This window comes from Lepidochelys kempii, chromosome 2 (genome assembly GCF_965140265.1).
Source record: "Lepidochelys kempii isolate rLepKem1 chromosome 2, rLepKem1.hap2, whole genome shotgun sequence".
In the NCBI taxonomy this organism is placed as follows: domain Eukaryota; kingdom Metazoa; phylum Chordata; order Testudines; family Cheloniidae; genus Lepidochelys; species Lepidochelys kempii.
The window spans coordinates 37,691,108-37,718,794 of NC_133257.1; the positions used below are offsets into that span (position 1 = coordinate 37,691,108).

Consider the following 27,687-nt stretch of genomic DNA (forward strand, 5'->3'; position numbering starts at 1 on the left):
TTTGCTTGACAAAAGAATAGTAATTAGACAGACATGTTGGCGTTTGATAATAGTTAAATACTTTCCAAAGGTGTGTGTTCTCTATTGACCTCTCCCTACTTGGGTCATGTGGCTTCCAGTGTGGAATAAAGAGTTGGCTTTGAAATCGAATAGTGGGGTTTTTTTTTAAAGAAATCTCCCATTTAAAGGCGCAATTCATCATCCTAGAGGGAGTATAAATGACAACCTTCACCCATCAATTCCCTTGCCCTTTTGAGTTTTGTGGCGCTGACGCTTGCTTATGGTTGCCAGATATATGGAGATACAACAAAAATCTCTGTCCTTGTAGTGTACCATTCTGCTCTTAGTTTTCATTATTGCACTTCTTCCAACTCTCTCATCCGGTACAATCTAATGAACTCTCAGTTCTCCATCAAATTTAAAAAAGAGGGTAGACACTAGAACATTTCACACTTCCCCCATTTTAGCTCCACTTCTTTGGCATACTTCATACTGAAATTTATTCGGAAAGTTATTGGTAAGATGACTGTCGATTAACAAGAATAAGTTAACTATTTGCCACTGATTGACATACTTTTAAAATTGCATGCTAAAAGAGTACATTTTGAGTACATTTTTAACTGTGTCCTATAGATGCAATTTTTTAATACTACAATGTCCCAGAGAAAGGATTTATAGAGCTTACCTTTCTCCAAAAGGTATCTGACCTGTCATAATTCTGACAGTGTTATCCACTGTACAACCCTTCTGTAACCTAACTCAAGTGATAATTCCTTTTCTCTTTATTTGAAACCATTGAATCTCTCCTCTTTCTCCCAGCTCCCCCCAAGCTGAATTTTTGAAACTACAGCTCAGTTCAGGTATTAATCAGAAGGAGTGCATCAGTGGAGGGTGGGACAGGGGGTGTTGAAAAGTAGTCAAGAAATACTTTCAAACTTTGTGAGTCAACTCCCAGTGTAACACAGTGGAGGCCAGTTAGGCTGATGTTAGGAGGGCACCTTCTTCAGAGAACTAAACGTATGGTAGGCTAACCACCCTTTAATTATTCTGTCACTTTTATTGCATGATATTAGTGTTATATTTTCAAAATGATTTCTTGAAGAGGAGTAACTGATTATTCTCTTACAGGACTCGGGAGCTCTTGGAACTGGGTCTTGACAACGAAGATTCAGAACATGAAAATGATGATGACACAAATCAAAGTTAGTATGAGAGAATTTCTGCCATATACCAAGATGGGACATCCTCTATACTTTTCCCCCTTTGGCTAAATAGTGGAGCCCTGCAAATCTGTGACTATCCACTTTATGTTCACGGATATCTGCGTATGTGACTATCCGCAGACCATTTTTGTGGATTGCATGCAGGTACAAATTTTGTATCTGCGCAGGGCTCTACTTAATAAAGCTTTAACTACACTTTTTTTCTGGGTGGGAATTTTGCTACTCCAATATACTATGTAAATGGCGTGAAGGAACACAAATTTGGAGTAAAGCTCTTTGTTTTTAGTAATGATCCACTTACAGGTATCACTTTACAAAATTTCTTTTCCCTTTCTTTTATCCTTTGTCCTCCATCTTCTCCCTACGTCTGTCTTCTAGGTGTGTGTGTGTGTCTCTTTCTCTCTTCCTAGTTGATGCTCCCCTTACAGTAGAGAGAGATGATTGCAGTAATGTTTTTACAATGGCAACAAAGGTTTGAACTTGATCAGGACTCATTCCAAGTTGGTACAAACTGTTGCTAGCACAACTGGGAAAGTATCATTGTTCAAGAGCACAGAATCCATAAACTGAGTGATTGTTTTGATTATTTTCCCAAGTGAATGAGTGTGGGGAGAGAATGTGGAAGCTTGTTGTTCTGCACCCAATTTAAAATACCAGTGCTCAGATACTGTGTGGTGCCATTTAAATACAAGTTAGATATTGCGTGGTTCAACTGACATGACTCCAGACTGGGGAGATAGGAGATCTGGGATGTATTTCCAGCCCTGCAACTGACTTGTGACCATAGAGGAAGTTGCTTCACTTTTCTCTGCCTGTTGTATTCAATTTGTAAAAAGATCAGCAAGTCTGATATGCTAAGCTTCTTTATGGTGATCCCAACCTGTGTGTGAGACTTTCAAGTGATGGAATTTAAGAGTCTTTGATGGATGTACTCAAGTGAAAGTTCAAGATGTTTTTCTTGGCTTTTGTTTTTTATAAAAATCACAATTTGGGGGTATAATCTACTTCTGTAAATTGAACTCTACTGACATCAGTAGAACTTCTTCACCAAAATCGGAATATGGCCCTCAACTAGTTTTGGGTTCTGTTTCCACTGCAGGAGTTGACATATGCACCAAAGAACATTTTGGGGAATGCGGAAGAATGCACTGTTGATACTTATCAGCTCCTCCAGGGGAAATATGCAGTCTTTATTTTGAGTTTTGGCAAGAGTATAAAGGAGGAATTGTTTGTCAGAATTTATTTTAAAGTAATATGTGTGTGTGTCTCTTACTGATTCGTGCTAGCTCATTTGCATACTTCAGTCCCATTGGTTGAAACTAGTTAGCAAATGAAACTGCAGGTCAGGACTGAAGTGCTTTGACAGAATTGGGGATACCCAGGGGTTCAGGACTGGAAGATCAGGGGCTGCTTCAGATGCGGAGCTATATTAGCTCAGTAGGAGTGAGGCTCAGGATTTGCACTGTAGCTCCTCCACACTATTCCTGGCTCAGGTAAGATCATTTATCTTTGCCCAGTCAAAACTGTTCTAATTCATCTCAACACTGGCAGCACCAAATGAGCACAGTCAAAGGGAGAGGTGACCAAAGCAACCCTGCAAAGTTAGGTTTAGGGTAACTGGAGGGAATGAAAGGAGGGGCTGGTTGTGTTACCTCTGATGTAACAGTGCTACTGCTCAGACTCTTCTGCCTGCAGCACCAAATGGCACTGTCAAGGGGAACAACGAAGAGGAGCAGCTCAGAGGACTTAATAAAATTTAGGTTTACTGGCAGTATCCTGTAAAATTACTGCCAGTTCAGCTTACATAAGCTACGAAATGTGTGATCCTCTAGTATATTTAATTTCAACTTTGGCATTTCTTGGCTTTTAAATCCTTCATTTCTCATCCTTCATGTACTCTTAAGGTAAATTTTGTGTAACCTTTCCTAAGGTTTTTTAAGAGTAAAAACTTTTCTGATATTTAGGTGCTACGCTTAATGACAAGGATGATGACTCCCTCCCAGCAGAAACTGGCCAAAACCATCCATTCTTCCGACGGTCAGACTCCATGACGTTCCTTGGTTGTATTCCACCCAATCCATTTGAAGTTCCTCTGGCGGAAGCCATTCCCCTGGCAGACCAGCCACATCTTCTACAGGTGACACCAGAGACAGTATGCTTGAGGATACTTATTTGTTGTTTGTTTTTCATTTCTAACTAAAGTATGTTATTTACTCAGCATGCTTCTGTTAATTTTCAGCCAAATGCTAGAAAAGAAGATTTATTTGGCCGTCCAAGTCAGGGTTTATATTCATCCTCTGCCAACAGTGGGAAGTGCTTAATGGAAGTGACAGTGGATAGAAACTGCCTTGAGGTACAGTTATAGGAATTTTGTTTTATTTCAAAGTGTGGCTTATGAAAGCTAATACTGTGTAATCCCTTTTAAAACAAATAAGACCATTATTGTGAATGCTTTACCATAGGGAAAGAATGAAGATAGCTTTTAAAATAGTGGTGGGTCTAAAATAGCCTCTTAAAATTTTAAAACTTACAAAAGTATGTTCAAAATATATTTTTATTTGTTTGAAAAAACAAATTTTAAACAGATACCTTTAATACCTTTAATTATTTTAAACAGATACTTTAATAATCAAATGTATGCTCTAATTATTTTTTCAAGGCTACAGTAATTTTGGGGGATTTACTTGAAATGCTAATAAATCAAGACTATTTGAGAGAAAAAGGGAATAAAAAATTCCCACCTCTAGAATGTCCTATTTAGATCACCCAGAGCCTGAACTGCTGCCATCTTGAAGTGCTTTTGTGCTTGAAATTCTGCAATGTGTGGTCTGGGGGCAAGCTAAGTCTATCATACATTAAGTGCAGTTCTGTCCTGTATAAATAAATAAAATCAACAAGAAAATTATGTACAAAAGTTCTTCTAAAATTTTACACACTGGAATTGTGGTAGAAGCATATTCATCTACTCATGAAGGACAGTGTTCAGTTTTTTTTATTCAGGATGTCTAATTTGAAAAGGTTCATGGTCTGCTTTAAAATATAATTAAATGACATCTCCTTGTTTAGGTTCTTCCAACCAAAATGTCTTATGCAGCCAATTTAAAAAATGTTATGAGCATGCAAAATCGGCAAAAGAAGGAAGGAGAGGAACAAAATGTGCCAACAGAAGAATCTGAGACTTCAAAACCAGGGCCTTCAGCTCATGATCTTGCAGCACAGTTGAAAAGCAGCTTGCTGGCAGAGATAGGACTGACAGAGAGTGAAGGGCCACCTCTTACATCATTCAGGTACTCAAGGAGTAAAATCAAATTGTTCTATAAAATAATGCTAAATTAGCATTAAAATCTTGCGGCGTTTCAAACCTTTAGTAAGAAACTTTTGGAAGTACTTAAGAGACTGAGAAATATTCAGGACACTTCTGAAACAGTTTCAAAGTTGGATGGATGCAAAGTAGTGCCGACAGTTGAGCAGAGGTGGATAGGAAGATGAGTGAACTGGAGTGGAAGCCTTTTACTTCTTACATAGTTTGTATCCAGAGGAGGATTGATTGACTTTCTAGGTAGCCAAGTTCCATGCAGGAATTGGCACTATTACCATCTGTACTGGGAATCTCAGCTGGGTACCAAAGATCATTTGATGGGTTTAGAGATTGAACTGCCTTCATTATTAGTCCCCTCCAGAAGAGAAGATTGGGGTACGTAGGAAGAGTGGACAAGCTGGTGCTCTCACTGTTTGTTTTGCTACCTCTTCTAGATGGGACTTTGGTCTCTAAAGTAATGATTCAGCACCTTTTATAAGCACTAAAAGCATCCTTGGAAAAAAAAAATCCACAAAAACCACATTGTTAGGAAATGGTTAATGTTGAAATGTGTAGCAGTGGAGTCTGCTTAACACCTAAAAATGTTATACTTTCTGTAGAATAATTCCTCAACTTACGTGGTGGTGTTTTTGTTTGGGGTTTTTTAACAAAATAAAATAAAATTTTAAATTTATTTAAATTTAAATTAAATAAATACCTTTGGAAATGAACATCTAAGGGATCCAGCAGCTTTGCTCATACTCTTTTTCTTCCTATCACACCATGCAAGTTACAACACCGTATTGAACCTAAATTGTGCCCTTTTGCTGGGTTCTGAAATAATATATCTGTGTGTGTATACACATATATAAGATATAATATGAAACTTAGAGCTGAATATTTCATAACCATGAAATTCACAGGATTCATTAGCATAGATCAGAGCTCCATACATTTTATGTTTGAGTAATATTTTTATCAATGCACAGGTAAACATTTTCCTTGGAATTATGAAATATAGTCAATATATGTTTTTTAAATATATATATAGACATGGCTAATTGGTATGTTTACTGTTTATAATGAGTAATAGTAGTAATATCCCGTATTTTAAAGTACCTTGGAAACAGATTCCTTCGTAAAGAAAAGGAATTTTCCAATTCCCTAGTAATTTTAACTTTATGTATGTATATATGCAAAGGAGGCAATCCTGAGACTGGGTAGGGAGAAGTTACTTGCATGGTAAGATGGAACGTAAAGAACTATATGGCATGAGGAGTGTGATTCACCTCAAGACTTTCCTATTTTTGAGGGGTTTTTGAAGTAGAAGAATTACTTGGAAGACAGAATACATTTTCTAAGTGATAAGACTCCACTGATGCACACCTTAGCTTCGATTAGGAAATAGTTACGTTTTTCTTAATGAATTGTTTGTATAGTTGTTTTGGGTGCCATATGGTTAGGTTGGGTTGACAAGTAAGACAGATTCCCTGAACATGCATCTTGTAACATTCCTATTTTCCTGCACCCACTTCTATGTCATCTTATGTGTTGTTCTTCTCTGTGGTTCTGCTATCCCTTTCATTTTCCCATGACGCACCACTTTCTCTCCTCTACATATGACCCCTTCTGTCGACTCTCTCCCAAAACCTCCATTCCTAAATCTGAAATTGTGTTTCCATGTCACCCCTCCATATGCCCCCTCTCCACTGCCACACTCTTGTTTCTGGCTCATCTCAGCAGCTGGAGTCAGGTGGTCATTTTTATATATCTGTAAGTGTTTTTTAAAAAAAAAAAAACAACAAAAAACAATGCTCTTTTTGCACTTAAATTCAGTTTCTAACACTCCCGACTCATCTCACATACATGCCCTCAAAAAAAAAAAAAAAAAAGGCAATTCTCAGTTAGATGAGCAAAACAAATCTGGAGTTTCAAGGCACCCCATCTGAAGAGATGATGAATGGGAAAAAGCATTAGAATAACGTTGAAGAAGTAAACAAAGCTAAACTTTTGTAAAAGCGTAACTTTAAAACTCTGACTTTTACACAACTTCCTGAAAAAGCATATCCTGAGATGAGATGCAGCATGCAGAATTTCAGGAAGAGTGGTGTCTCTTTGGAGAAGTTTGGAAGCTGCTTACTCCTCCATTATTTTAAAAAATAAATAAATGGAAATTACCAACTTGGTTGGCACAGATTTATTTAATTGGGCAAGCTTTGAAATGTTTCTCACCAGCTTTGTGCTATCTACTCCATCTCCTATGTATTACTTAACTCAGAGATATGCCATAAGTTGCATGTGAGCTGATTTCTGAGCTGTATTTTTCAGGAGCTCTTCCAACAAAATCATATCCCTTATTGTAGCTTTCAGTTTTATTATCACTTAAAACTTTTTTTATAGGTGGTGACTGTCCTCAATAATTTACAATGCCACTTAAAGTTTAAATTTTGTCCAGAACTTAACAACAAATGATTTCACGTTTGGTATCTCAGCCTCTACATTTGAACTTTCAGTTCAAACCAGAACATGAGCCGCCCTGAAGCTCCTATTTCTAGGTGCTAGAAAATCAGGAAATTATTCCGAATGCAGTGATTTAAACAAAAGTAAAAATATACAACTGAGTACTATCAGAGGTTTAACTTAGTGTTTGCATTTTTTAAGTATTACAAGTTTGTTTTTTGTCCCTGTTCTACCAGGCCCCAGTGTAGTTTCATGGGAATGGTTATTTCTCATGATATGTTGCTAGGACGCTGGCGCCTTTCTTTAGAACTGTTTGGCAGAGTGTTCATGGAAGATGTTGGAGCAGAGCCTGGATCGGTATGTATTTTCTGTGTGGAAAATAGACCGCATTTTGTGTAATTAAATTCTACAGCTAATTTATTATTTTGGTTTTTTAAAGATCTTGACTGAATTAGGTGGCTTTGAAGTAAAAGAATCAAAATTCCGCAGAGAAATGGAAAAACTTAGAAACCAGCAATCCAGGGATTTAACATTGGAGGTAAAAAATTAGTTTTATTTTCCTGATTTATAACTTAATTAAAAGTTGAATGCAATGAAAACATCATAATATAATTTTATATTCTGTTGTTAAAGGTTTAACACACACTGCAGCTATCTGTGTTTTAGTAATTTGATATAGGAAGTTATGTTTCAAATTCTGTAGGCAAACATTTTGGAACACTTTTCAAGGAGGGGACTCCGGTGCACTGAATAGTGGTGCGTTGTAGTTACTGTGTAGTGTTATGGATTCCTCCTTCTGGTAGCTCCTTCCAATCATAGTATTTCATGGGAACTTTTATTCTGAAATACTAAAAATCCTCTTGAAATAGCATTTAAAGCTGAAATTAATATTTGATCTTTTGCTACGGCAATCATTACAGAAGGGTAAATGCTTAATTTAGCCTATGTATTTGCTAGGTTGATCGAGATAGAGATCTTCTAATTCAGCAGACGATGAGGCAGCTCAACAATCATTTTGGTCGCAGATGTGCTACAACTCCAATGGCTGTTCACAGAGTAAAAGTTACGTTTAAGGATGAGCCAGGAGAAGGCAGTGGTGTGGCACGAAGTTTTTATACTGCCATCGCACAGGCTTTTCTATCAAATGAGAAACTGCCAAACTTAGACTGTATCCAGAATGCCAACAAGGGTACCCATACAAGTAAGTACCATAGAGAAGGTATTCCGTGGCTACCATTAATCATAACTTTGGAGATGCTTTTCACTTTGGAATATTAACTCTGTTATGCCATCAGGGAGCTAAAAGTTCAATATACATTAGGAAAACCAGAAAGATGGCTAAATAACTTCTCCCCTTGATTCCCTGAAAATGTGAATCAGCCTTGACCTGAAGGAACTTCCTCCAGGCTGAAAGGATACATCCATTCAATTCTTTGCCTCTTGGTCAAAATTGCCAAAAAGGGATACCGATTTAGTATTTTTTGAGAGCTAGATACTTGTCCACTTAGAATCAGATCAAAGCCATCAACTTACTTCACTTAGAATATAAATTAGCCATGAGTATCTACTATATTTGGACATTGCCAATATGGTCATGAACAGACTACTGAAATGTGAAAGGCTCTATAGCCCATGACCATCCCATCCAGTCCCACTTTGTCCCTGAGATATGAGTGAAGTGGTATGCTATACCAGCACTTCTCTTGTAGAAATTTAAGTTCAGTTTCTGCAGAAACTAAATTTTTCATGGCAGGGAGGGGAATATCTAGTTCTTGCAATTTCCTAGAGATTCTGAACGTGTGCCGGTGCACTTCAGGAAGACTAAAATAACTCTATGAGCTGCATGCTTACTGTCCTAGCTGAGGTAAAAGATCCTAAATGTAATGGAGCAGCTGTGGGTTTGCTGTGGTGGGAGCCGGTCACATGGCAACGGTACTTGGACAGTTTGGTGTGGCTGGAGCAGTGCAGAAGAATGGAGAACACACTGTGAGATTCAAACTCTAATCCTCTACTGCTGAAGTCTGTGGACTTAATAGTAGTGGCATTGGAGTCACTCTACAGCTGTTCCTCACCTACACACTATTTGGGGGCCAGGATAATAGAAGAAGAATACTTAATCCTGCCATGAGTGCAGGGGACTAAACTAGATGACCTCTTGAGGTCCCTTCCAGTCCTATGATTCTATGGTAAGAATGGCTCTGTTTCCCCACAGTTCCTCTTAGAACCTCTGCTCAGATCATTTTAGTTGGAATTTGTGTAGAGTTCTACATTTGATCTGACTGTATGAACTTTTTCTGTTTATCTTAGTTATGTGTTAGCTGATTCCAAATAGCATCTTAAAGTCCATGTCAAAAATTCATTGATCGCTTTAGCAGAAACATCCAGCTGCTCTGGATTTGTATACAAAGTCTGAATGAAATATCACCTCTTCTATCTCCATAACTGCTGTTTCTGCCTAACCCCAATATTTTTAAAGTCTCTCAGGGCATATCTACACTATAAACTTAAATCAACCTATGTTAAGTCAATTTACAGCCACTGTAGTAATTATTGCGAGTGGTTCGTGTCCACACTGATGATCTTCTGAGTGCTTCCCCTTGCTTAAGAGTGGCAGAGTGGGGGACTGAGAGCCAGGGCTCTCAGCTCCATGTCCAGCTTCCTGCAGGAAGCCCAGCTGCCCTGTTCCCCTCAGCTCCCCGCTGGGAACAGGGTGCCTGGGCGCAGCCCACCTTGGAGCGGAGAACAGGCAGCAGCTCAGCTGTGGAGCCAGCTTTCTTGTAAATTTACAAGAATGACAGCCAATAGATGTAAGTAACACAGAGTCTACAGGGACACTGCGTTGCCTTAACTACACCAACATAAGCCCTACGCCTCTCGTGGAGGTGGAGTTGTTACGTCAGTGTAGCAGGGCACTTACACGGGTGGGAGCAAGGCTGTAGTGTGTACCTAACATAATTAGGTCAATGTAAGGCATCTTACGCTGACCTAATACTGTAGTATAGACCAGGCTTTGGAGCACATATAATAGTGATTAACCCTTTAACAGGCAGCAACCATTTGAAATAACTTAATCACCGAGTCTGTGACATAGAAAACACATCCTTAGTATTTTGAAAGCATATACCTGCCATAAGACTTCAAAAGCTGAAAAATAAACTTTTAACTAGATTTCAGTTTTGAATCCCATTGCGATCTGCTAAGCCATCTAGTCCACTAAAATTGTGCTCTTTTCCTGCACAAGCTATGCAATAAAGAGCTTGAAGTACATTGCATTGTATGAGGATGAGAAGTTTAAAACATTTTTTTCTTTTTTTCAGGTCTGATGCAGAGATTGCGAAATAGAGGGGAGAGAGATCGGGAGAGGGAGCGTGAAAGGGAAATGAGGAGGAGTAGTGGCTTACGAGCTGGTTCTCGAAGAGACAGGGATAGGTACATGATTTATCTGTAACTTATGTCCTGGTCACAAGTATTTTATGAAATAGATCAGCGATTCTCAAACTGTGGGGTGGGCCTCCCAAGGGAGGTGTGGGAATGTGTCAAGGGAGGTGTAAGCTGTGTGGGTTTTCTTGTGTGTGTGTGTGTGTGTGTGTTTTTAAAAAAAAAAAAAAAAGCTCTGGCTTTCAGCCCTGGGCAGCTGGGTCTCATTCAGAAGTGCTGTGCACACCCAGAAGGCAGAGATAAAGGGGACAGCTGGAGGCCAGCTGTGGTGGTGGTTTTATGTATTTGGGGAGGCCTAATCAAATAGGTTTGAGAACCACTGAAATAGATGAATGTCTGTTCTAAAATTTGGACTCTCCTTTCTTCAAACTGAGAGGATACTATGCTTCTCTTTCAAGATAGAGTACTTGTATTGAATAACTTTCCATATTCATTTTTAATATAAATACGTGATCTAATGAATACGCCCATTTCAGCATCACTAGACCGTTGTTCAACCCCATCTCACAAATCACTCCTGTCATTGCAGTAGCCAAGACAAGAAATGCATTACAAACACCACCATTGTTACTTGGTGGGTTGTCCACCTTGTTTCTCCAAAAGATTGACAGAATTCAACTCTGTTCCCTTCCCAAACCTTTATATCCAACTAACTACATGGAATATTACAATTGCACAAACTGGTCCATACTATTTTATCTGTACATAAATAGTATTATCCAAGAGATTTGTACATTTCCTTTGCAACTAACATAGTCTTATCAAGTTTCACAAAATATAAACCAAGAGGGATGTAAACTGTCATTTTTAAAGGGACTTTAGAAGACAACTTTCCATTGACACAAGGCCCTTTAGACCAGCCTCAGAAGGGAATCCTAGTGATGATCCTGATCCTCTTCCAGCACATCGACAGGCCCTTGGAGAAAGGCTTTACCCTCGTGTACAAGCAATGCAACCAGTAAGACCAATCTGCGCAGTACACTTAAGTCTATTGTTGCTATGGGTATCTTTCACTTAAGATTTCTTTTCTTTATCCTTTGCTTGTGAAATTCATGACTTATTAAAATAGTTGAATTCTATAAGGGTATTTTTTTAATCTCTCTTGTGACTTTCTCTAGTTTGTATTTCTACAACTTGTCATTTGACTCACAAATTTGTTTTAAATCTTGGGTGTATTAAGATATGAAGGTTTTCAGAAAACCATATTTGAAACTGAGTGCACTGAAGGAATGATGGGACAGTAAGATCTTGAATTCTTATTTCCAGGCATTTGCAAGCAAAATCACAGGTATGCTACTGGAGTTGTCTCCTGCTCAGCTGCTTCTGTTACTAGCAAGCGAAGATTCCCTTAGAGCAAGAGTTGATGAGGCTATGGAACTCATTATTGCACATGGAAGGTAAAGGATTAAATAAAGATTCAGATAAAAAAGGAAGGCTGGTCTTGTGGTTAAGACAGTGATCTAGGATCCAGCAGATCTGGGTTCAGTTCCCTGTTCTGTCACAGATGTCCTGTTTGCCTTGGGCAAGTCACCTGATACTAGTACCCTCAGTTTCCCATTTGGAAAATAAGAAAGTACTTCCTCTTCCCCACAACTTCTACCTTGTCTGTTTAGATTGTAAACTCTTTGAGGCAAGGGCTGCTTCTTACATTGTATATGTACAGTGCCTAGCACAAAGAGACCATTATCTTGGTTAGGTATCTAGGTCCCATTGTTATATAAATAATATGGTATTCTTGTTTGTGTTTTGCTTTAAAACCAAAGTGTCGAGAAACTTCACTTTGCACAGTTTGTTTTCAGAACCTGGTTATAATGACTTAGTATTCCTCCTGTCCAGCTGTAGAGATTGGTTGAGGAAACTCATCTGTATACATGCACAATAAAGAATTCGCCGTCTAGTTCCTTTCAAATTTTTCTTTACTAAATTCTGTTTTCAGAATCATATCTAGTTTTATTATTTTGACTTTTCATTAAAAAATAAACTTTTCTAGTTTCAGCTCAGAATGTGACTATTTAATTGATAATGGTAAATTAAATCTTGGCTTGCCTCGCCTCTTCTCCTCCCCTCTCCCCAGGGAAAATGGAGCTGACAGTATCCTGGATCTTGGGTTGCTAGACTCCTCAGATAAGGTACAGGTAAGAGATCTGTTTTGCATTGGGTTCACTTGTGAAATGAAGGAAATTTAGGATCTATTTATATTGGCTTGCCATAAAAAGATGTTTGTTTTTTTTTAAATAAATGTAACAGCCTGTAAGTGACCTGCGATTTTGCCTCAGTTGTCTCCTCTTGTCACATAAAATGTAGGGCTATCAAGCGATTAAAAAAATTAATCGCAATTACTCGCACAATTACAAAGATTACTCGCGTGATTAAATAATAATAGAATACCATTTATTTAAATATTTTTGGATGATTTCTACATTTTCAAATGTATTGATTTCAACTACAACACAGAATATAAAGTGTATAGTGCTCACTTTATATTTATTTTGATTACAAATATTTGCACTGTAAAAAACGAAAAACAGTATTTTTCAATTCACCTAATACAAGTACTGTAGTGCAGTCTTTATCATGAAAGTTGAACTTACAAATGTAAAATTATGTACAAAATATAATTGCATTCAAAAATAAAACAATGTAAAACCTACAAGTCCACTCAACTTCAGCCAGTCACTCAGACAAACAAGTTTGGTTACAGTTTGCAGGAGATAATGCTGCCCACTTGTTTACAATGTCACCTGAAAGTGAGAACAGGTGTTTGCATAGCACTGTTGTAGCCAGTGTCACAAGATATTTACATGCCAGATCCACTAAAGATTCATGTGTCCCTTCATGCTTCAACCACCATTCCAGAGGACATGCGTCCGTGCTGATGACTAGTTATGCTCAATAACGATCCACAGCAGAGCAGACCGACACATGTTCATTTTCATCATCTGAGTCAGATGCCACCAGCAGAAGGCTGACTTTCTTTTTTGTGGTTCGGGTTCTGTAGTTTCTGCATTGGAGTGCTGCTCTTTTAAAACTTCTGAAAGCATGCTCCCCACCTTGTCCCTTTCAGATTTTGGATGGCACTTCAGATTCTTAAACCTTAAGTCGAATGCTGTAGCTATTTTTAGAAATCTCACATTTGACAAAACTCAAAGGTGGTACCAATCTGCTGTGGAAGTGTTTTTAAAACGAACGTGTGCTGAGTCATCATCTGAGACTGCTATAACATGAAGTCTATGGCAGAATGCAGGTAAAACAGAACAGGAGACACACAGTTCTCCCCCAAGGAGTTCAGTCACAAATTTAATTAACGCATTATTTTTTAATGCACATCATCGGCATGGAAGCACGTCCTCTGGAATGGTGGCCGAAGCATGAAGGAGCATTTGAATGTTTAGCATATCTGGCAGGTAAATATCTTGCAATGCCGGTTACAGAAGTGCCACGTGAACACCTGTTCTCTCTTTCAGGTGACATTGTAAATAAGAAGTGGGCAGCAGTATCTCCCGTAAATGTAAACAAACTTGTTTGTCTTAGCGATTGGCTGAATAAGTAGTAGGACTGAGTGGACTTGTAGGCTCTAAAGTTTTACATTGTTTTGTTTTTGAGTGCAGTTATGTAACAAAAAATGTCTACACTTGTAAGTTACATTTTCACAATAAAGAGATTGCACCACAGTACTTGTATGAGGTGAATTGAAAAATACTATTTCTTTTATTTATCATTTTAAAAGTGCAAATATTTGTAATAAAAATATAAAGTGAACCCTAGACACTTTGTATTCTGTGTTGTAATAGAAATCAATATATTTGAAAATGTAGAAAAACACTGAAAAATATTTAATACATTTCAATTGGTATTCTATTGTTTAACAATGCAATTAATCGCCATTAATTTTTCTGAGTTAATCACGTGAGTTAACTGTGATTAGTCGAAAGCCCTAATAAAGTGAAGAGTGTTTTTTTACTTCGCTGAAAGGATCTGCTTCTTTAATTTGTTGTTTTTCAGAATAACGAAGTAACTGCTCAATTATTTAAATATCCACCATTGCCAAATATTACCAGACTTTTGAAATGGCGAGACTCAAAAATCTTTTGGTCCAACAGTGAGCAGGTTTCAGTATTCAGTGGATAGCAAAAATAGGATAGACATTTGATTTTTTTTAACTGAAATTCTAAATTGCTTCTTAATCTTTTGTACTAGGAAAATAGAAAGCGACATGGCTCCAGTCGCAGTGTGGTGGACATGGAATTAGATGATACAGATGATGGTGATGATAATGCACCACTATTCTACCAACCTGGGAAACGAGGTTTTTATACGCCAAGGCCTGGCAAAAACACAGAGGCAAGGTTGAACTGTTTCAGAAACATTGGCAGGTACAATATTAAGCTAGTTTGCTAGTCTTGTGTTCTCTTGGCATTTCAGATATTTTGGTAGCTTATATTTCTCCAAAGATAAAAGCTGTAATAGAGTTCTCATCTTGGGTTTGAAATCATGTGGGGGAACCTGAACAACTCAGTCTGTTAAATCTTGAGAGAAATCTTCAATTTTTGCAGTAATACCCCTCAACATACGTACACGTGTACGTGCGTGTGAGAGAGAGAGAGAAAATAAAATGTTAGTAGCATCAGATTTATTGCACCATTGGCATTTCAGGTCCCATGACTCCCTGGTCTCTGAGGACATAAACTTTCTGTAAAAGGCAACTATTTTGCTGATTTCTTAAGCTAAAATTTGTATCTTTGTGCTTTTGCTTTCCCTGCCTCCTTTTTATTTTGTAAGTATGTCAGAGAAGCAGGACCTTAAAGTGCCCCAGTATCATCCACATTATGTCTGAGTTGCACATGCACAGCCAGCAGAACAGACCATAACTGTCTTGGCTTTGATATCTCTGTCCAGATGTCAACATGGGTTCTGAAGTTCAAAAGTGAGTTTCCCTGAAATCATTCCTGGTTCTCCTTCTCTCTCTCTTCACACCCCTGCTCGCTCGCGCGCTCTCTCTCTCTCACACACACACAGTTTTCATAGGCAAACAGTCCTCAAATAAACAGTTGAGCATCCTTGCTGGACATCATGACTATCAATATTTCCCACATTGGTAAAGCTCTTACAAAATAGGTGCTCAAGCTGTGTTTCCACAAACAACCTGCTAGCTCTGGTATAGATGGACTCCAGGACCCTGCTCATGTTGTTGGGCACTGACTTGAGAGGGAAGGGGAAAAAAAAGGCTTCTCTTCCCAAGAAAACAAGGTGTGTATCAAGTAGAACTCGCTCCAAAGATATTTCACTTTTCTAGACTTCTCAATGCTTGTTCAAGTGTTCTTATCTATGCCTTCATCGCCTTATGTCTGTATAATAGCAGTGCAGTATACTTGGGTATGAAGACACCAGTCCTTGGAGAACCTCCAACTAGTACAGAACCCTACGCTGCATTCCTCAGCAACACTGGCTACTTTGAGCCCATCTGACCTGGCCTCTGCTCTATATGTTGGCTTTCCAGAGACTATTGAGTAAAGTTCAAGATCTCAGTCCTTACCTTCAAGGAGCTTAGTGGCATGGGCCCAAAATGTTTAAAGAGACTGCTTAAAGCTCCAGGATGAGGACCATGGTCAAGAACTCTACTTCTGTGGCACAGTGGAACTTTCTACCACAGGGATAAAGCTTGTCTGTGCAGGAGACTAAGCTTTCTCAGTGACTAGTCTGACTGTGGAATTAACTATGTCACAAATTAAGGGCTGTCACAAACCTCACCACGTTCCACTCCAAATTCAAGGTGCTCTTCTTTCACCTTGTCTTGTCTGAAATAAATGCATAGTAGTGTGTATGTTAAACAAAACACTACACTGCACAACTTCTCTCCCTGGGGAGTGATGAGAGAAGGAGACTAAATGACATATGACAGAATTTAGTTGTATTGCCTAACACTGCTTGAAGGTTCTCAATGCTGTGTCGATGAGGGCAGAATAAGAACCTATTGTAGGATAGGATGAAGTCCTCTAATTACACTATTTCATACAGTAAAGGTAACTTTTCAGTTCTGAATATATTGTGGGGCCTGGTGTTGTCTTCCTACCACATTGCTTCATCTCCACTGAAAATGTGTGTGACAGAAGGTTGCTTCTGACATCTGTCATTGTTCCTTTGTGGGATCATGTGCTTCAGAACAAGGCTTGTGACTAGTGTTTGCTCTCTTGAATAAGTCAGTGAATGTTTTTGCACCCCATTGGCACTAATGGACTCAGTGCACCTGACTTTGAAGTGATCATGAGGAAAAACATGCGGGATTGCTCTGCTGAGGCGCTTTTTAGAGCGAATTTGTGGAAGTCCATAGGCTTATGGCTGGAGAAGAATTACACCCTTAAAAATCCACTCACTTCTTGATTGTTTTCACTCCAGTACAGCAGATTCTCCTAATTCCAGAAGAACCATGTCTGTGTGTTGTCTGACTGCATTTTTTATTGTAACAACTGAACCCATAGCTTCAAAGCTCATTCAATCATTTGATATTTACTTACACAGCCAGACTCATAATTTTCCAAACAGATTTATAGGGCAGGTATGTAGAGTTCTTTTCACACCATTATGAAGTGTAATTGATCAGCCAGAAGGCAGCTATCAAAATTCATTTTAACAGCCTTTTTGCAGAAACAGTTTTTGCCTAAGTTGTCCTGTCTGTGTGGGGTTTTTTTGTTTTGTTTTGTTTTTAATTTTTGGGAACCCTCTTATTTTATCCCTATTTTTGCTGAGACTCACATAAAATAGGTTTGTTTTCTTTCCACTTACTTTTTATATTATTGGTTATTTTTGGATATTTTCTTTCATAGAAATATCTGTGGAGATTTTTAGTCTCCAGGAGTGGAATTCTGTTGCAGCAGGTATTTTTGAGGAAGTGATCCTTCTTTACCCATGATTGTTCTTTCAGGAAAAATAGCGGATTATTTTTAACCAAGCTTCCTAGAAAAACTTTCCCCATGGGATGAGGTACTGTATGCACCATTTCGGAAACAGTGATTTATTTTGGGGGATGTTGGCATTGGGAATTCTTAAATATGAGGTTTTATAATTGGAAGCTAGCTTCAACCTGAATTCCAGAGTTAATTTTTTTTTTTCTTGTTGAAATATTCAGGAAACTCTTTTGAATCCCACTTTTTTAAACAATTTCCTTTTGTGATTTTCTAATAGTATTCTTTTTGTTCTCAGAATTCTAGGGTTGTGCTTACTGCAGAATGAACTGTGTCCCATCACGTTAAACAGACACGTTATCAAAGTTCTTCTGGGCAGAAAAGTAAGTTGATCAGACATCTGAATTGCCTTTAAGTACATAAGATTTAGTTTTTAATTTTTTTTTTTTTTTTTTTTTTAACAAAGTATATGTTTTGATGTTAACACTGTGCTTGTTTGGCAATACTAGATTTAATTAAAGCAGTTTTGATTTTTTTGTTGTCTTACAATTAAACTGAGTTTGCCAAGTGGATGCCAAGAAATTGACTGAGGCAGGTTTCCAATGACATAATGTGCGCGCTCGCTCTCTTTCTATATACATCTATATCTATCTGTCTCTATTAATTACATATTTAAAATGGGACAGGGTTGATCTCCCTTTTTTTTTTGCTCGTGAAGTTGAAGAACCAGTGCTGTAGCATTAGTTCTCTCTTGCTCTTTCTATGTTAATATTTTCAAAAAGGCATTTTGTTTAACAATTGAGAAAATTCTTTAATCAGATTTCAAATTCTGCTTCAGGTGTAGACATAAAATTTAAATGCAGTCCAGCAATTGCCTATGTTTTAACTGTTTTAGGTCAAGATCACATTTTTATTATCTTTTGGCAATATACCTCTCAATATGGTACCTGATGCAACAAACTAAACAAAGTTTTCCATTATCCCTGGCCTTCATTTTGGTGTTTGTTTTTTAAAAAAAAAAATAAATAAAGACAATGACTGGCTCTGATGGCTAAAATGGATATGATTTTAACAAATGGGGCAGGGGAATGGTGACAAAGGAGCAAGCGGGTATGGATGCACAAGAACACTCCAATCCGTTTCCAAAACAGAAGGACAATCTCCTTGCTCTACCATCTGAGTAAAAGACTCCTAGGGTTCCCTCATGACGACAGCAGAGGAGTGGGCAACATGGGAAAAATGAGAAGCACCAAAATTCCCTGTAGTTGAGTTTAGGGGCACCACAAAGTACTGTCTTAGATGGAAAGACAGATAATCGATGGAGCAAAGGCCCCCAAAATGGGGCAAAAAAGGAAAGGATCTGCTCAAAAGATCTGCTTGTTGAGGGTAGGAGGGCAACTACTGGGCACAAAAAACGTCCACCTATAGGAGTTTACAGCTGCTGGGAAGAAGCTTTCTTTCTGTGAACGTGCAGGTGAATTTTCTTTCCAGAGTTTTAGGGAGTGTGGAGATGAGGAAAGGAGTGATGACACATGTGACCCCATTTTCAAATCCTCTTGAAAAATCCACCAAGGTCTGTTCTGACCCAAGCTGATTTATGGAAAGGATACATTCCAAGAGTTCAGTTGCCTAGATCTATAGTCATTCTTAGTGTGGGCAAATGCTTTACAACCTTCTCTGTGCTTTGCCAATGCACTTCAATCTGGTGTTATGTTCCTGCACCTCAGAAAATCAGGATGAGAATGGAAATTACATTTATTTATTGATTGATTGATTGATTGCCATTCTTTCCAAGAGTTTGAGTAAATGCCTCATTACATGGCTATTTAGGTGCCTTATGCTAGTGTACATAGTGTATCAGTTCTAGATCTAATTATGTTGAATATATTTATAAAAACAATGCTACATATCAAACATCTACCTTATTTTAGGTGAACTGGCATGACTTTGCTTTTTTTGATCCGGTTATGTATGAGAGCTTGCGGCAACTTATCCTAGCCTCCCAGAGCACGGATGCTGATGCTGTTTTTGCAGCAATGGATTTAGCATTTGCAATAGACCTGTGCAAGGAGGAGGGTGGAGGGCAGGTAGGTGCAAGCTGAACTTGACTTTACAGTTTAATGTTACTTGTTCATAGCCTGTCAAACCCCAGACTGTAGATTTAAGGTGAGATTTTTCTAAACTGATTAAGTGTTCAGGAGCCCAAGACCCATTGAAAGTCTGTGGGATTTGTGTTCCTAAATCACTTAAGTATTTTTGAATATCCCACCCCTACTATTTATGGGCTGTTTAGTATAATCTAAATGAGAAATCAGCAGTACCACTATTATTGGTCTCATCACGAGGACTGGTTTTAAATGTAAAACTTCTGTTCATGGTAATGGTAATAGTCCGAACCAATAACCCATTGAAAACTTGTTTTAAGAGTGAAAAAGCTGTATAACACCACAATATATTTACTGCATACAGTAATAGAAATGATACTCTTGTTTTAACTGTTTCTTTTTTCTGCTTTTAAAGTATGTTTTTAAATCCTCTCCCCTTTTGCTGCTTCATCATAGGTTGAACTTATCTCCAATGGTGTAAATATACCAGTCACCCCTCAGAATGTTTATGAATATGTCCGGAAATATGCAGAACACAGAATGTTGGTAGTAGCAGAACAACCTCTACATGTAAGTGCTTTGTAGTGTTTTGGAATGATTCTGTCTATTTCTGCATATGCCGCGTTCCATTCCAAGTTGTCCAACTTCTGAAGGGTATTAATCTTTGTTTCTTGTTACACAGTTGCTAACTTAATCATGTGGAGATCTCGATTACCCTAAAAGCTCATTTGAATAGAAAGAAGGATATAAATTCAAAGGAAGAATTAAAGTTAGCTCAATGACTAGTTAAACTTCAGCATTTACATATAGATTAAAAAATTAATATCTTGAATTTACATAACATGTATACTGGGGAAATGCTTATCTTCAAAGACATATGGATTCTGTAAAATCTTCCATTTTTCTCTATTTTTGTCAGCCTAGATTTATTTAACCTCTTAGCTCAGAGATATAACAAGCCAAACTCTGACAGCATAAAGTCACTGGAGCTTCTGGCCTCCTTATACCTGCTCTGTGCAGGATCAGTGTGGCTAGTGACAGCAGAATTTTTGTTCTTACCATTGTTGATATTTTTTTAACAAGAAAAATGACCAGAATCTGTCTCAAATTATATTAAAAGTAAAACTTGGTCTTGTTTTTAGAAGCTTGTTTTGAAATAAAAGATTAGATATAAAAATATTTGCTTTATGATCACTGATTTAGAGACCAGTGTTTAGGGCAATTTACTGGACTGCTAAACTGTTTCCAACCATTGTAGGCCATGGGATATTAGACTTTTGAAATTATATTGTCCTTATTGTCATTTGCCTCCCCACCTTCCCGTGCCCCCAATTGCAGTTCTGACATGATTTATCAGTTAGTATCTCCTGAATATTCATTTCAAGAACATAATAATGACCATAATAAGTCAGACCAAGGGTTCATCTAGCCCAGTGTCCTCTTATCCAACGGTGTCTGGTGCCAGATGCTTCAGAGGGATTGAGTGATCCATCCCCTGTTGTCCAGTCCTGGCTTCTAGCAGTCAGAGGTTTAGGGACACCCAGAGCATGGGGTTGTGCCCCTGACTATATTGGCTAACAGTCGTTGATGGACCTGTTCTCTGTAAAATTATTTAATTCTTTTTGAACCCAGTTATACTTTTGACCTTCAAAATCTCCTGGCAACGAGTGCTATGGGTTGACTGCATTATGTGAAGAAGTACTTCCATATGTTTGTTTCAAAATTGGCTGCCTATTAATTTCATGAAGTGACCTCTGATTCATGTGTTACGTGAAGAGGGTAAATAACACTTCCCTATTGACTTTGTCCACACCATTCATGATATTATAGACCTCTATCATATTCCCCCCTTAGTTGTCTCTTTACTAAGATTAACAGTCCCCATCTTTTTAATCTCTTCTCACGTGGAAGCTGTCCATACCCCTTCTCATTTTAGTGGCTTTCTAATGAGATAAAGCTACAGCATTCGTTTTTAAGTTTAGTGGTTCTCAAAGTGGCAGATTTTTAAAGTAGTCTCATAATTCATGGAAGTGGGAATTTCAGGTAGAGGGCAGCAAGGTAATAAAAAGAATTGTGGATATATTGTAACTGAGTAGGACATAGAAAAAACGGCTATATTGAAAAGTTCAAATTCCAGTGAGAGAGAGGGCACTTGTTTGTACTACCAGTGGTTTGCAAGGTGCCAACCTTAAAAATAATTCACTGGTTCCCTTAGTCTAGCAATGTTTGTTGCTGGTCTAGGCCTGAATACTGCAAGTTCTAGACCATGGGCCCATATAGCTTCCATTCAAAAAAACATTTTTACCATTTGAGATTGAACATGGAAGAGGTGAACGGCCAAGAGGAAAATCAACTGATATTTGTGAGCTGTGAACTTCCTTGTATGTAACTTCTCAGAGATTCACTTAAACAATAGCAAAGGTGATCAGTGTAAAGTGAATCGTGCGACTCTTTCTTTCAGGCAATGAGGAAAGGTCTGCTGGATGTGCTTCCAAAGAATTCATTAGAAGACTTGACAGCAGAAGATTTCAGGCTTTTGGTAAATGGCTGTGGTGAAGTAAACGTCCAAATGCTGATCAGCTTTACCTCTTTCAATGATGAGTCAGGTATGAAATATGTAGTCTGTTTAGGAAATGAGCTGTACAGCTAGAAATTTAGCAGTATTCACCTGTCTGTCCTTTATATAGAGATGGATAGCAAAGATAATTTTTTTTCAACTTTTTCTAAGCTTAAAACCAGCTCTGTTCATTGACCTTAATGAATGGCTCTAAATATAATATTTTAAAAGGATTTTCAGTGTGCTGGACCCTATTATTTGCCACTTTTAAGCATCTTCACTCAAAATGGAAGAGAACAATACACAACTCTTTCCAGGGTATCACTATATAAATAATCCATCAGAATGCAAGGAGAGCAAATTATGGGTTGTGCTATTTTTTCCTGCCAAATCCTGGCCTGACCATATATTTAGAGTTATGATTGATGTAGTGTAATATTTTTAAAGCAATATTTCATTGACCTGTTACGAACTTAGATACAACTAGTTAGTAAATCACATGGTGTCTTAATTTTATTAGTTGTTTACACCAGTGTTCTTCAGTCTAGTCCTTTAATGTAAACACTTTTGAATGTGTGTTTGACATAGAATTGTCCTTTTTCCTGGTGTGCCGGTTTTGTGGGAAGGGGTAGAGACCCTAAGTATTTTACTTGCTGGTGTATATAAAACATGTGCTCTAAATTTTCATTGTCATATACATTTAATTTAATTATTCTGTTTCAAACAGGAGAAAATGCTGAGAAGCTTTTGCAGTTCAAGCGTTGGTTTTGGTCCATAGTTGAGAAGATGAGTATGACAGAAAGACAAGATCTAGTAAGTTGTCCTTCCCCTGTAAAAGGTTGCTTAAGACTGTTTTTCAACAATCAGCATTGCTTTTTAGTATTTTTTGTTTGTTTGTTTTAACGGAAAGGTTTTCTACACTGGTAGAGTGGCAAAGTAAGTACTAGGGAGTTAGTGCAGTAGGCTTTCAGCTCTGGAGACTGAATATGAAACCTAGCTTTGTTCACAAGAAAATTAATGTTGGTGTATCCTTCTTTGTCCATATCTCAGAACTCTGAAGCATATATGCAGTCCATGTTTTAGAGGTTTCACACTAACAGGTGGTCAGAGCATCAGGTTTGAATTGCGTTTATGGAGGATTGGAAAAGTTTGCTTGTTGTGCAGTGTATTCACCCACTTTTTTAAAATGTTCTCTTTTGATCACCTCAGAGATGTGAACCTTCTCATTTTTGAATGAACTGCAAAAAAGAAAACAAGGACTGGTGTAAAAAGAGGAAAATCTAGAGAGGATTGGTTTAGGCAAAGAACTCAGGGTGCAATGCAGTATTCACTTTGCTCTGCAAGAGGATATTTCATACTTCTAATACTTTTCAAGTAAACTCTTGATACTGCAATTGCTAGCTATTAATGCATTTGGTATCAGTGCTGTATTTTATAGTAATTTGATTGATATAAAGTGGCTAATTCGATTATATATAAAAGTTTCTGATACACTAGACATTATCCTCTTCCCAAAAGGACAGGAAATCCCAACTTCCTGCACCAAGATGTGGTTAATATCATTTGGAGAGTGTTGCTTCTTTTGATAAGTTGCTTTGATAAATGTGGTATTATATATTTGTAGTTGAAAGAAGAGAGGAAATGACTGGGAGTTTAACATTATCATAATAGTACACAGTGTAACCACTGAGTCTCTACACTACAAGGAATGTTTTATGTTCAAGCACCATGACTGCCCTCTGACTTTCCCATTTTACTCAAGTCAAAATAATGATCAGTATGTGATACCAATGTTTATATCATGGAGACAGTTTAAATATTTCTAGACCAGCAAAAGTTACAGCCTACTTTTTCTATTCTTTTAGGTTTACTTTTGGACATCAAGCCCATCATTGCCTGCCAGTGAGGAGGGATTCCAGCCCATGCCATCCATCACAATAAGACCACCAGATGACCAACATCTTCCTACAGCAAACACTTGCATTTCTCGCCTTTATGTCCCACTCTATTCCTCTAAACAGATTCTGAAACAGAAATTGTTACTCGCCATTAAGACCAAGAATTTTGGTTTTGTGTAGAGTATAAAAAGTGTGTATTGCTGTGTAATATTACTAGCTAAGTTTTGTAGATTTTTCCATTTGTCTATAAAAGTTTATGAAAGTTAATGCTGTCATACCCCTGGTGGTACTTTATTGATTAAATGCAAACATTCCTGTACTAAGTTTGTAACCTACAGGCCTAAGGAGAACTAGCAATGTTTGACTGTAACAGTTCGCTAGTCAATAACTTCTTGGCCTAACCCCAGCCAAAGATGACAGCAGAACAATATAATTTACACTGTGATTTATCTTTTTGCTGAGGGAAAATATGTAAAATGTTCAGAAAATTCACTGCTGCCTTTGTGAAAAGTGTTTCAGCAAAGGTTCTTGTATAGAGGGAGTAGGGAATTTCAAAATAAAAAATTAAGTATGTTCTGTGTTTTATTTTAACTTTTTTTATGGTGTTTAATTTGTGGTTGGCTGCAGTTGTGTATCATGTATATTGAACTTGTAAAAAGTTCTTCACAGTTCAGATCCAAGAGTTGGAATCATTCACTTTTACTTATGAAACCACTTTCATTGCAATTTCTGTTCTGATTGCATTGAACTCTGGCACATTAGATCCCATCACTAATATTTTGCATGTAATCTGTACCTTTAGTGAGGTTTTTTGTACATATGATGAGGCCAATGCACATTATTTCATATTTCACAATCAACATTTTTGTATCCCTGTTTCAGTAAGCAGACAGTCAGGAGATTGTTCCACTTCCAGTTATAACCAGACACTTGAACTGCGGTATCTCAACTGTGTAAACTCAGCCTGGGCACTTTCTGGTAACTGTAAAATGTTTATAAGATCATGATTATTGAAGATACATTTTGGAAAATTTTAATGTTCGTGAGCAGCTTAACTACTTTTGTATCTAGCCTTTTTTAAGTATCTTGTTACAGTTTTTTAATAAAGAAATTATAGACAAAATACCAAGTCATATTGAAGACACAATAGTTTTTATTTATGTAACTCTGAATATTTTAGTTTAACAGCCTACACCAGACACAGTTGTCCATTAAAAATCTCAATTTCTTAACTGAAAAATTGATCTGCATCTGCACTATATAATAAACAATAAATAAATAAATAATGGAAGCAGTTCAGCTCACATTTTACAGTTAGCAGAGAATCCTGAATGGAGCAAGCCAGGCAATCTCTTCTCTTCACAAAAATGCAGAATTTAAGGGAAAGTTTCTCCCTAATAATCAAAATGGATTATGATGGAATAAATCTACAGATTCGTTGTAGGGGGACCTACTGTATTTCCACTCTTTTTTAATAAAGCGATTATTGGTTTTACAAGGGTAGTCTTTGAACATATAGTAGCCTAGTACTTTTGTCATTAAATTCTTAATGCTTTAATGATTTCCATTATAAATGTTGGAAGGCCATTAGTAAAGGAAGGAGCACCTTTGGCTGCCCTTGCTATCAAATTGTGATGCTTGCTAAGACTTAATAGAGTAGACTGATGATGATGGGTTTTGATGAGACTTTATTGTTCTCCTACTTTTCCCTGCACTCTGAGACTCCATACTGCAATGACCTTTCCTTGCTGAAGGGTGCTAAACTGGTTTTCCACCAAAATTGGTTAATACCACTTTGAGTGCCAAGCGGAGGTGGATGACCAAAAGTGACCTAAGCTCCTTCCTTTTTCCACCCTACCTAAAAATGCAGCATCCTGCTTCTGTAGCACCTCTAAATCTTGCATGCATGGAGGAGGGCTTGGGACCATAACTGATCACCATGTGTGCCACTTTGAAGATTGTTTTATAAGACTAACTCTTCTAGACTTGCTTAGTTAAACTGCAGGTGCACCAAGTAAACCAGGAGAAATATTTCCACATGTATTAATGAAATAATAATAGCATTCCCAAGAACAGCCCTCATAGGCGCGGGGAAGGTTTCAAGTGGTTAGGTAATGGGGACTGGGAGCCTGGTATTTTGGATTCCGTTCCTGTATCTGCCACTGTGACTTTCAGCAAGTTTTAGACAAGCCCTCAGCTCAAAGACTTAAACACATGCTGCACTGCTTTTACTAGAGTGGTGTATAGTTAAAGCAGTACAACCTCCCTGATGTGGGTGCAGTTATATACTGGTATAAAGGTGCTTTATACCAGTATAGCTATTCCTGCATGGGAAGGGAATACACTATACAGGTATAAGGCACCTTTATACCAGTATAACTCTCCACGCTAGGGGTTGTACCAGTATAAATACTTCAGTAAAAAAAAAAAATCACAGCCCTAACTGAAATAGTTCATATTGGTACAAAAACTGTAGATCAGGCCTCAGATTCACAGTCCATAAAATAAAGAAGCTGCCTCCCTCTCAAAAGCTTTGTGAGGCTTAATGGTGTAAAACTCATCCAAGATCCTCTGATCGAAGGCCGTATGTAAGTGTAAAGTATTGTGTATATATGTATTGTGTGTATATGTATAAAAATGTATGTGTATGTATAACATATAAATATATGTTATATGTATATATATTTCTGTATATAGCATAAACATTTTTTTAAAACCTGTACTGTATAGCTAGGCAGAAACTACACAGGTAACTAGTCTTATACAGTAGTTCACCATATATACACAACCAAGGCGCTCTGATGACATAAGCAGAGGGATAAACCAGAATAATTTATGTTGCCATCATTGACTTGAAATGTGTATGTTGCTTTATAAAATAGCTTTTCTCTGTATGGTATATTTAAGCAATATCAAGGTTTTTAATAAGAAAAATGTTTATTAAAATCATACACTTGTTTCCCTTTGACTTAAGCCCTTCTGTTAGTTTATTTTTAAGATGCGGTAGATAAATAAAAGGAAAAAAAGGAGAAAAGTTTGCAATATTTCAGTTTTATGGCCTAATTCCTCAAGTGTTCATAATTCTCTTAAGTAGTACAGCAGCCTCCAATAAAATGTCAACATTTGCCAACAGATCAATAGTTGGTTCCTATTGTAATGATATACCACATCATGATCACCTGGCAAATTCTGGATTTTAATGGTAGTCACTGTTCAAATAATCATACACTTCACCTAAGTTAAATTCCATGTTGCAACCCTGTTCTGGGATTCTAGATTTTAAAAAATTATCTGTTTTTTTTCTCATACTTAGCTGGTATAATTTCCCAGTTTGGCTTTGAAATGACAACTGTTTTTTGCTATTGCAAGTGAGATTTCTGTTCATGAAATCTAAAAGTGGAGAGAAGAGTAATAGACTAGAAAATTTGCAAGCAAAAGCAAACGTATTTCTTGCAGAATTTTAGTTATTTCAAACGCATGAGAAACTGGACTTTACTCTTCCCTTCCAAAGATAAGTGTGGGGTTTTTTTAATTGTAAAAGCATGGACTATATACAAAACTAATGTGGTGTTCTGATTTACTTAAAATTCACCCATCCAAGGATGAGCCATGGCAGAAAATGTTAAAATGCCCTTCATCTTTAATTCTATCATTCAAATGGCAGGCGGGGGCGGGAATGATGCAGGTCATCCAGTCCCTCTCCCTGTAGTTGCTGTATTGTTATCTATGGTAGGTACATCTTTTAGGTATCTATTGATGGGGTCTTTTGTAACCAGCCCTGGAATATCATTCCACAGTCTAATATATCC

General features: G+C 37.5%; 1 protein-coding gene across 1 annotated transcript in view; it reads left to right on the plus strand.

Annotated features, from left to right (window-relative positions):
* UBR5 (ubiquitin protein ligase E3 component n-recognin 5) overlaps positions 1 to 26,846 on the plus strand; it is a 140,917-nt gene extending 114,071 nt beyond the window's left edge. The window contains exons 42-59 of the mRNA XM_073330413.1: positions 1,129 to 1,202; positions 3,188 to 3,360; positions 3,463 to 3,576; positions 4,290 to 4,510; positions 7,218 to 7,338; positions 7,421 to 7,519; positions 7,939 to 8,182; positions 10,299 to 10,410; positions 11,233 to 11,377; positions 11,686 to 11,816; positions 12,494 to 12,554; positions 14,617 to 14,792; positions 17,617 to 17,701; positions 19,250 to 19,405; positions 19,880 to 19,993; positions 21,885 to 22,029; positions 22,708 to 22,793; positions 23,846 to 26,846. Coding sequence (XP_073186514.1) covers positions 1,129 to 1,202; positions 3,188 to 3,360; positions 3,463 to 3,576; positions 4,290 to 4,510; positions 7,218 to 7,338; positions 7,421 to 7,519; positions 7,939 to 8,182; positions 10,299 to 10,410; positions 11,233 to 11,377; positions 11,686 to 11,816; positions 12,494 to 12,554; positions 14,617 to 14,792; positions 17,617 to 17,701; positions 19,250 to 19,405; positions 19,880 to 19,993; positions 21,885 to 22,029; positions 22,708 to 22,793; positions 23,846 to 24,058 — 2,470 coding nt within the window. The 3' untranslated portion in view covers positions 24,059 to 26,846. The remainder of the gene's footprint in view (positions 1 to 1,128; positions 1,203 to 3,187; positions 3,361 to 3,462; positions 3,577 to 4,289; positions 4,511 to 7,217; positions 7,339 to 7,420; positions 7,520 to 7,938; positions 8,183 to 10,298; positions 10,411 to 11,232; positions 11,378 to 11,685; positions 11,817 to 12,493; positions 12,555 to 14,616; positions 14,793 to 17,616; positions 17,702 to 19,249; positions 19,406 to 19,879; positions 19,994 to 21,884; positions 22,030 to 22,707; positions 22,794 to 23,845) is intronic.
* The last annotated feature ends 841 nt before the right edge of the window (positions 26,847 to 27,687 follow it).